The 10,895-nt window shown below is 38.2% G+C and overlaps 2 protein-coding genes across 2 annotated transcripts; one reads left to right on the top strand and one right to left on the bottom strand.

The window, feature by feature from the left end:
• Window positions 1–351: 351 nt before the first annotated feature.
• Window positions 352–3,009, top strand: LOC103781922 (leucine-rich repeat-containing protein 39-like; the record flags this gene model as incomplete). The annotated part of the gene is made up of 4 exons (XM_008949650.1): window positions 352–497; window positions 887–1,039; window positions 2,050–2,189; window positions 2,954–3,009. Coding segments are annotated over 4 exons (495 nt in total), but the record flags the coding sequence as incomplete, so codon positions are not given.
• A 244-nt stretch (window positions 3,010–3,253) lies between these two features.
• Window positions 3,254–10,890, bottom strand: TRMT13 (tRNA methyltransferase 13 homolog (S. cerevisiae); the record flags this gene model as incomplete). Its single annotated transcript, XM_008949649.1, has 11 exons — window positions 3,254–3,476; window positions 3,745–4,159; window positions 5,145–5,219; window positions 6,596–6,668; window positions 6,977–7,144; window positions 8,632–8,738; window positions 9,180–9,249; window positions 9,379–9,441; window positions 10,274–10,340; window positions 10,429–10,475; window positions 10,789–10,890. Coding segments are annotated over 11 exons (1,383 nt in total), but the record flags the coding sequence as incomplete, so codon positions are not given.
• Window positions 10,891–10,895: the final 5 nt, after the last annotated feature.

Here is a 10,895-nt window from a genome sequence, read left to right as displayed (position 1 = left end):
TAAAGGATTCTATGATTCTATGACAATGGTGTCTTTAAAATTCCTTTTTCTCTCAGGTTTTTGGGTTTATCTGTGTTGTAGTCATGGCCTTCACTTCTCAGCAGTTAGGGCACTCACTACCAGGTGGGAGATAAAGTTCTGCCAGATCAGCTTCAAACCTACCTGCCTTCCAGGTGAGAACTGGAACTGTTAGGTAATGTCAGCTAATGTAGCTCAGATACCATTCTGTGTTCACTGATTCCAAAACGTGTTGTAATAGTTTTAAACAGTTTATTTTCAGTTAGCATTATTGCAGCAGTGGTATAGTGCAACAGCTATACAAACTTGCATTAATTCTCCCTTTCTTTTCAGCTCAGTGATTTAAAGAAGCTTTCACACATAGACTTGTGCATGAATCAGTTTACTACCATCCCTTCAGCTCTTCTAAACATGCCAAATCTAGAATGGTTAGATATGGGAGGAAACAAACTCCAGGAACTTCCTGATGCAATTTGCAGGTAAATAAAGCTCAAAAGCTAACATCTTAGTCTCAATTCCATAGCATTGAAATTCTAATTATTAAATCCTACTTCAAAAGCTTATTTTAATGTTAACCTCACTGCAAACTTAAGATTTATCAGCCTTAATGTGATATCATGGATGGGCTGGAATATCTGTTCAATGAACAATAAGTTCATTATCAACTGTCAAGTTGATATAATATTTCCTGCCAATGACATTTTTGACCAGGAGTTAGGTGATAACCTTGGATATTTGTCTTTGTTTTGTTGTATTCTTTATGGAAGTCCTTTATGTGGCTGTAAAAATGAATCAATTACTTTATATTAATGATTGATAAAATTAATTTTTTAAGTCTTGATTGATTGTGCAAATGCCTATTTTACAGAATGGAAAATCTCCACACTTTATGGCTTCAAAGGAATGAGATAAACTCCTTGCCAGAAACCATTGGTAATTTGAAAAATCTTAGTACTCTTGTTCTTAGCAACAACAAACTTAAGAATATTCCAGCTTGTATGAAGGACATGACAAATCTGAGGTAAGAAAAAGCAATAGAAATGTAAGTAAAAATACTAGCAGATAAGTTTTAAAGCCTCTCTCAAGTTGTCTATCATAGAGTAATACTAAAGATGCAGAGAAGAAAAGACTTGCCCACAGCTGGACACAATACCATCAAATCTGCATAATTACACAGCTTCACAAGAATTGAAGATCTGGTTAAGAAAGCTTTTTGTAGCATAAATAATTTAAAGAAGTAAGCTATGATAGTTACAGTCCCAAATGAAAAAGGAGACTGTAATATATTCTCCATTTCCAAAAGGTCCCAGAGCCAATTTCTATCTGGCCTTTTCTATCACTCTCTAAAGCCAAGAGCTAGGAGGCAAAATATGTGACAAGCATAAAAAAGAAAAGGTATGGATGAAACCATCCTGTACTTGATTTGAAAAATAAGAAAGAATGGATGTAAATTTTTAATTGGTAGAATTGGAAAAATTATTTTATGTATTGTGACCGACACTTTCCTGTTGTTCACATTTTCATTTGAATTACTGGATGCTGGCCATTTCACAGAAAGAATGCCAGTCTAAATACATCATGTCTAACCCAGTAAGACAACTTCTGCTTTCAGATGCTTTGGAAGAAGCAGAACCTCTTTAAACAAATATATATGAGCATAGGCACAGGGATGGACCAAGGACAGAGAGAGACAGGGCTGACTACTGTCTTGCAAAGTTGGGAGGCTGCAGGCATTTGCACTCTTGTTCTCATCTGCTGGTGGAAGCTCACTAATGCTAACAATGAGGTGAAAACCTGAAGACAAAATGACAAGGGCTACAATGTTCTCTCCCACTACAATCAGCTATTGTTATGATAAGGTGTCAGCTTAGTTAACTTCATATTAGCAGTATAGCAGTGAGTTTCATATAAGAAAAGTCTTACTTTACATTGCTCAAAATACTGCTGGAGGAATCTTAATTCACTTTCAAAAGTGTTGTTCACGCTGGACAAAAACTATTGAAAGAGTAACCTTTTGTGGTGAACTGTCAGATTTGTCAACTTCAGAGACAACCCACTGGAGTTAGAGGTAACGCTCCCTCCATGTGAGAATACAGAAGAGGAGGAGCAACAGGAAATGTTTGGGATTGAATTCATGCACTTGTATATCCAGGAGTCAGTCAAAAGAACAGGTACGCCTGTTTTATTAACTCTGATCTCCCTTTGAATACAGTGAGGAAGGAAGGATAAAATGGGTAAAAGGAAGCTAGGATACATATACAAATGGAACATAATCTTCTTAATTAATGAGTAATATTTTCCAGGAATTTTCTGTGAAAGATATAAGGGAAAGGTGCCTATATTCCCAACATACAATATTTTTTAGCAATGAAGTATTGACATGTGATAAAAGGATGTTTCTCACAACTTGCTTTCCCAGACAGAAAACCCAAGCCACTAAACAAAACACTCCCACAATTCCATCCCATTTCTAAATCACTATTACAAAAATACGCTGTTAGCAGTCTCAAAGGTAACATCTTAAAGCTTGCCATAAGAGACCAAAATAAGCCCTTTTGAACAGATGTGCAGGTGGCAGCTGTTACTTGCAGAAAGAACTTCATTGCAGATCTAATATGTTCTCTCTGATCTTCACTCTATATATCCTGAAGGCTTAAAAAACAAATGACTGAAATGCTCTTGATTTAGAATGCCAGGCTAACTTTTTTATTATCAATATTTCATGAATGAAGAACCAAAATTAGCAAAAATACATCAAGATGACAGTTATTGGAAACAAGTTTTCTTCCTTAACAGATTCCCCTAGCAGCATGGGCTGACAAAGTACCTAGGTCTACTTGAATAATTTAAGAAAGACAAAATAGGAATCTATCCTGAATTTTGAAGTGAAAATAAAGTATGTTAATTTTTCCTATTTTAACTCATTGTCTTTCAGGAAATGAGGAAAGTTGTACTTCTGGTTCTTCTCCTGTCATAAATGCTAATGAATAAAGAATGTAACTGTGAGTGGAAGAATATATCAAGTATCCTTCTTCATAGCAAAGAGGCATACAACAGGTTTCCAGTATTCTTATTCCAGTATTCCAGTATTTTTCCACTGGTTTGCATATTTTTCATTCCCAGTGAAACTGGGAAATAAGACATTTTCCTGAGTACAGGAAAGACCAGAACATTTTTTTTGTAATCAAGGGATTAGCTTTTTAAAAAATCCAGATAAGTTTTATAGGTTTTTTTCTCCTACCAATACCAAATCTATCTCCTGTCATGTAGCTGGCTCTGGTACCAAAGATGGACTTGGGACAGCTGTCAACAGGACGTTCTCCAAGGACACAGCAGACTCTGTGTAGTACTGTAGTGCAGCCTTGTATCCTCGTTGTTGTAAATACTCAATCCGTCCATGGTCAATCAGCAGTTTACAGAGGCAACCTATCTCCTTGCGTTCTTCAACAGTAAGTATCCTGATCTCATAAAACAGAGGAAAAGAACGAAAAACACGTCAGAAGAATAGTTTTGGTTAAGCTTAGAAAAACTACTGAAATCACTCTAAGCTCATTTCAATTCATCCAGACAATCACGACTATTTAGGTATTTTGAAATGTATGTCCATGAAAATGCTATTTTTAAAGTAGAATATTTCTGTAAAATTAGTAATTAAAGCACTTCTGTAAAATGAATACTTTCCTAGCATCCCTATGCTAGGAAAAAAAAAAAAAAATAATCACATACCCTTGTAAAGTATCAGAACCACTCTCTGTCTTGCTGAATGTTTGCTCATGTTCTTCTGTGGCATTAGTTTGCTCTTCACTATCTTCACTCGCAGAGCCTTTGGTTGTGGTTTCTCGCATGCCACAAGTGGCCCAGCTACTCATTCTCTGAAAATAACAAAACTCTACTGGTCCAAGTCCTACCGATTTAAAGAACTCTCTGCCTACATAATGTTTCCAGTCACACTTGTGATGGCAACACAGTGCAATAACAATTCCAGCTACAGGCTTACAGTCTTCCTTGCTGCTTTCATTATCAGCAGAATTGTTAGAAGCCGCCTCTGCCGTATCAGTCCTAGAGCGTTTTGGTGCGGGCTCTTCATTTTCTCCATCACAGCAAGCTGTGTAACTTTCAACCAAGCATCTTAAAGCAAGATCTGGGAAAAAAACATGTATACCCACCAAAAAAGTAGCAATGAACACCATGCTGTTATTTATACAGGCTGTATCATGGTAGGGAATGTACTTCCCACAAAGAAGAATAAAAGTATACATCACCAACTCAGCCAAAAAGCAATTTTAAGGATAACCAAAAATTACAAACATGCTTTGAAAACATGAAAACCCTAAATTCCAAATGAATATTATGAGATCTCTGGAGCTACTAAGGCCTTACTCTTTTAAGTACATGTTCTACTCAAGTGAATTTTAAATACTTTGGTTAATAAACTGGCATACTGTAGGAGGATCTCCTCCCTGTAAAACATACAAGTATTTGCTCTAAAAGTTTGATCTTTCACAATCTAACATATACATGTACTTCTTAAACGCTTAACTGCATCAACTTTGTAACAGCACCTATATGGGTATCATACCTGAGATGCCTTTCTCTGCTTAGTAGACATATAACATTAGAAAAAGTGCTTTAGTTTAAAATTATCAGGACAAAATCTCACTCTTCACGTTTGTTTGCCTGGGCTATATATTCAGACAGCCAATACAAGTTCAGAAAGAAAAACTGTTTCATAGTAGAGCTGATGGTGGTAAAAAAAAACCCAAAACCAAAATATCCAAACTTTCAACATTTTACAAATACATGACCCATGTCACCACGCTAGGATCTTCTTCTAGAAAAAAAAACAAAAAAAACAAACAAGCAAAAAAAAAACAAAAAAAAACAAAAAAAAACACAAAACAACAAACCCAAGAAAGATTTTACTTCTGTTTAAAATAGCCTTACATCCGTTATCCATTTACTACTACATTGAAGTCAACAGATATTTAAAATATAATTTCTAAATGCAACAAAGAATGGTTAGAAGGCAAGAAAAGCTTAAACAGGACAGTTAGGAGGACGAGCCCATTCAGATTCTAAGATTTAGGAACCTAACTTTCTGCAGTTAGCACATACACAATTCATACCTGTTGCAGCACCGCACAAATGCTTCCCAATTCCTACCACTGGTAGTTTTTTCTTCTCCAAAATAGGTACCCTCTCTGGGGTGTAAAAAAGAAAGAGGAGATAAGCACACAATCCACAGCAACTCCAGAACCTCTATTATTATAGCTGAGGCAATATTTTTTTTCAGATAATGTAATTTCAGCACACTTAAAAAAAAAAAAAAAAAAAAAAAAGGAATGTTTACAACTGGTAAAAAATACAGTGGTCTGTACACACAGTTATAAGCTATTAAAAGGAAAGTTAATTTTTCCACAACAAACTAAGAGAATGGGATGCTGTGGCTGAGAAGCATATTAACCATTTCAGCCTTTCCATACTGCCTGTGAAGTGTAAATATGACATTGACACGTCCTGATGACAGGTATTCCCACAAATCCCGTAGTATTGAGATGCTATGCATACCAATATGCATATCAATTATATGCACGACTTGCTTCATTCTGCACACCTGCTTTGCCAATGACCAGGCCCAACAAAAATGATAGCACCAGCAGGGAGATGAACCAATATACAGACTGTATTGTAGACAGAAATGTTACGATATGAATGACCACTGGGGGTACAAACAGGTCAACAAGCTCATACATGATCGACCTCACCCCCAACGATCCCACAAATGACATGACCCGGCCCACAACAGGTGGCACAAACAGTGAACCATGGGTGCCCACAGTTGGCATGGGAAACAGCCAGACCAGCAGGCTAAGCACATAAGAGAAAGGTGCCCACATGGCAACTCTCACCCAATCCGCCCGTGTTCGCAAAGGCCTAAACAGACTGGCGCCCAGCTCCAGGGAGAGTCAGGAGGTCTTCCCTGAACCAGGAAGCTCTGTGGAGTGCACTCCACAGACAGACACTCCTGACTCCCTGCAAGTGGTCCCAGCTTTTATCCCCAAGCAGACACCTGACCTTTGTCAACTCAATGCGGGACCCCTGGGGCTCATTTCCCTTATGGCTCTCCCTGCAGGGCCGGCCGCACCCTGGGGGGAAGCTATAAGGCAAACTCACCACCTCTTTATGAAGGGCTGTGGCAATCACCCATATGTCAACATTAATTTGGGGCTCGGGGTTCAAACCCCAGCATTTCAACACCTAAACCAAACAATGCAAAGATGTTTAATCCTGCAGGTTCTAAAAAAATCTTCCAACTGTTTTTGCTTTGGTATTTCTCACCTATAACGATGTCCTATAAGCATATAAAAAGCAGAAAGTTTTAAGTCTCCATTTAATAGATATGTGTGAATATATATGTATATACACAGAGCATTACCATGTTCAAAAAGCCAGTGACGATAATCTTCAAAACCAAGCAGATTTAAGCATGCTACATACAAATTGACTTGAACTCCGGTATTCAATGTCTAAAATTAAGCCTCTGTTTCAGAACGACGCAAGCCAAGAAGGAACTTACTTAAACATAGGTGTTGAATATCCACTTGAAGCCTTTCAAACATAGAATCTCTCCTTTTAAGTTTTCCATCCACCTGTATAAGCAGAACAAGATCATTAAGTAGGGCTGGCCAGATAATTATGATTTTGCTCCAGGTATTAACAACAGACTTTTTTCCTGTCAAATCAGCTTCTGTACATTTCCAACATTATACACCAGTTTTGTTTTGTTTTCCTAATAAATTTGCTATTGGCAAAGTATGGAATGTAAGCAATCACACTTCCAAATCTTTGAAAATTTAAAGGCTATATTTTTTTTTAAAAAAATAAGAAGCCAATACTAACAGCTTCAATGACAACAGTTTAAAAATTATACTCTGCTAATGTGACAGTATCCTCTTACCTTGAATCTTGTCGTTGCCCTTTCCACAAGCAAAAACTGAACATTTTCAGCATTCTGTAAAGCAACATCAACCCAACGAGACAGTTTTCCTCGCCCAGCTCCAAACTCAACAAAGCATCTTCCTGGCCCAAGTAAATGTAATTTTTCCATGTTACCTAAAATAGAAGCCTACAAACATCAAAAGATTATTTACAAGCCAAGCAAATATATATACTGTGTATTGTAATGCCTGATAAAAAATGGTTACTTCACTAACTGCAGAAAACCTTTTAAAGTCTTCCCTTCCATGAGAGATTAGGGAAAAGATCTTGTGCATACATTGGAAAGGGATTATAAATTCTGTCTAGTCAGCATCACTCTGCCCTTCTTCCACTGCTCACAGAACTTCACCCAGAAGTTTTTGGCATGGATTTCTGGGATAAATATATATTATAATAGTATTCTCTGCTGATTCTTGAAGTAGCTATCCAAAATACAGGCACCGTACTGGATTTTCTGTGAAGCATCAGTGCCTGCAGAGCCCTCTCCCTGTGCTGCAGTTGTGTGTTTTGGGCAAGCAGAGCATGGGAAGAAAGCACAAGAAACAGATTTTTCTCACTTTTACATTTTTCTTTCCCAAATCTTCTGTTTTGCTACAGTATGCAATCCATCTCCCTTAAATTTCTTGCTGTCAATTATATCCTTCCTGCTGTTCAATATATACTGAAAAGTCAGAAAGTAAACTCAGATTCTCCAAATCTTTTAATGCATCTGTTACACAAAGCAGAAATCGAGGACCAGCTCTTAGAGAAAAAGTAAAAAAATTCCTTTCACTTCATAGCAAATGCAACATTTTATCTTTTATAGCTCAGATTCATTATGAGTTAATATACAATGAGAACATGTAAGTAAAAATTCAGAACATCACTGCACAACTTGTAATTTATTTCAGTATCTGAAATAATTTTTGTTACTAATACTTAACAAAGCAGCCATTCAAAGGTTATACATGTATGCTATTATTTGAAGAGCATAGTTACAGAGCTTATCAGACTTCCTCTATATGAGGTGACGAGCATTATGCATGCACAGTCACCCAATTCTACAGCAGCAGACTTCCACACGTTTAAAAACATCTATCACTACATTGTGGTTTAACCCCAGCCAGCAATTAAGCACCACAGAGCTGCTTGTTCCCTCCCCTACCCCTCAGTGGGATGGGGGAGAGAATGGGGGGCACTGGCAGGGGGGAAGATGATGATAATAGAATATATGAAAGAAGTGACGAGTGAGGTGACATACAATTGCTCACCACTGATCACCCAGCTGATCCCCAAGCCATGGCATCCCCCAGACAGCTCCCCAAGTTTATGTACTGGGCATGGTATCATATGGTATGGAACACCCCTTTGGCTCTTTAGGGTCAGCTGTCCTTGCTGTGTCCCCTCCCAGCTTCTTGGACACTCTCAGGGAGTCCTCTGCTGGCAGGGCAGTATGAAAAGCTGAAAAGTCCTTAATTTACTAAGAACACCACTTAACAACAATAAAACATATGTGTGTTATCAACATTATTCTCATCCTAAATCGGAAAGACAGCACTACACCAGCTACCAGGGAGAAAATTAACTTAATTCCAGCCAAAATCAGGACAAGCTATTAGTAAAGCAATGACATACCTGCTGCTTCAAGTGTTTGAAGGCAGATTCCCCATTCTTTGGGTCATTTAAGGCTTCTTGTAAAGCCTGGTGAGTCAGTATTTGTTCCTTAAGGCGAAGTTCCAGGCCTGCATGCAAATACAAGACTTTCAGGTATAGGTTTCTAGTTTCCAAGAGTTTCTGGTTTTGTAACACGCATGTTACAATACTCAGGCATGAGCTCAATTTGTAGCACTAACAAAATAGTGTATGGAAGTATACATCTAACATCATATGTTGTAACAGAACTGTACTGTTATCTGTAGTGTTATTTAAGTGGGAAACAAAAAAGACGTGAAGGAAGGGAAATTAGCGATATGAACACAATATCAGTGTTTTACCATTCTCTCAGTCTAGTTTATTCTTCTGAGTAAAATTTAGATATGGAAGAATTGCCTACATTTTGATGAAAATTACTTCAGATGTACTGAGTGCCATATGTGTCACATTTTGAGATGCTGAACAAAAAATAAGAATGGAATACATAATTCAATTTAAAACATCTTATTTTTACTATTTTGTAAGCTCACCATTACTTGCTTTTTTCAACTTGATAATTAAGTTCTCCAGCTCTTCTTTGGATAGTGAAGAGATAGGTACCTTTTTAAGGAAAAAAAGCACCACCCATAAATACAAGACCTTTTTTTTTTTTTGCTAGTATTCTAGTGAAATGATAAATTGCAGTATGTTATGTGAGGACTGAGCTTTGAAACAAAAAAATATACTTACTTGTTTTTCTGGTATTTCTGCTATATCTGTTAAACCTGCATTAATATCTTGAACAAAGTAGACCTTTAAAAATCAAAAGAAAAGAAATGTGATTTACCAGGAAGCAAAAAGCTAAATTCTTCAGTGTTTTTATCTTAAGGTACATAGCAATAGGAATCCACTGCAACAGATATTCCAAGTAATTTTTTTTCGCTTGAGTCTGATCCTGAACCCTTAGCAGAAATGACTGTTCTGATACATCTGGACAAGACTGAACACGTTCATAAGACTTAAGCTCTTACTGCTTACTAGCTGGATTCTAGGGACCATCTGAAAGTTTCCCAGGTGATACTAAAGGTGCAGTACTGATCAGACAGAGAGACAGACAATAAAGATGCCAACTTCCATTTTCTTCAAACAGCTGTTGAGACACAAATCCTAATCCTTCCTTGAGCACTGGCTGCAGCTGTCAGCCTGGCTCTCCATAATTCACTGCTAGCTGCAGGGAAGCAGCCCAGGGCACCACGCTGCCAGAGGCAGGAAAATGCCTGGAGCCTCCCTGCTCATTTTTCGTTCCCAGGACAATCTCTCACCAAGCCTCTACAATGAACGGCATTATGGGAGACTTCTCAGAGAGTGTTTTTGGGAAAAATGAATTCAGCGTTTCTATTTGTAACAAAGAGAACTGTAAAGTCATACTGAACTACAGCAAGAGACAGAAGATCAGGAGACTGGAATGTGAATTCCATTTCAGCAAGCTCTTATTCAGCTTCTGCACCGCCCTTACTGTACTGCTGGCTCAGGCTGCTGTCCTCCAGTTTACAGCTGCTGTCAGCACAATAAAGTTCTCCACGGAGCTGTCACGTTTAGGGTCTTAATCTCAGAGGAAGTAGTGCTGAATTTATGCTGTGCTTACTGGCTTTGACTTGTCTCTTGAATTACATTTTTTTAAATGCTTTTGTAGTTGGTCTTCATACACAGTGCTAAAATCCAAATGGAAAGAAATGTAAGTGACAGCATTTATCATGTGAACTGTGACAAACAATAGGAAAAGCATTTACATATACTTACTGTTTTGGATCAAGAGGGCATGGAATTCTTTTTCTGGCACTTTCACTCTAGTTATAAAAAGAAAAAGGTTTTGTTATAAAAAGTTTTAGACAACACTTCAGCATGCATGCAAGTGTTCGTGTCTTCCAAAAGCTGTTGCGGGACACCCGAGTATCACAAAACACGTATTTCGAGGTAGATGGCTTAACTAGAATGGAAAAACTGAGACAAGAACTTAATACTTGTCCTAGAGGAATAGCCCTCTAATGCAATGGCAGGTTCCTGCAGGGCCGAACCCATGGCCCTAGCACATCAGGGCTCACAGGGAGGCCGAGGCAGACACCTCCTCACCCCACGAGCCCGCCCGGCAGTATGTGGTACCTCCTGCTGCCCGTGCTCTCCGCAAAACCGCCTCCCGGGAGCCGGGATCATCTTGCAGAAGCGGTTCTTTCTCGCCACGAAGTAGGCACACCGCCCCGGGACCGGAC

This window comes from Merops nubicus, unplaced genomic scaffold (assembly GCF_000691845.1).
Source record: "Merops nubicus isolate BGI_N331 unplaced genomic scaffold, ASM69184v1 scaffold36601, whole genome shotgun sequence".
In the NCBI taxonomy this organism is placed as follows: domain Eukaryota; kingdom Metazoa; phylum Chordata; class Aves; order Coraciiformes; family Meropidae; genus Merops; species Merops nubicus.
This window is presented reverse-complemented; position numbering and strand designations above follow the sequence as displayed.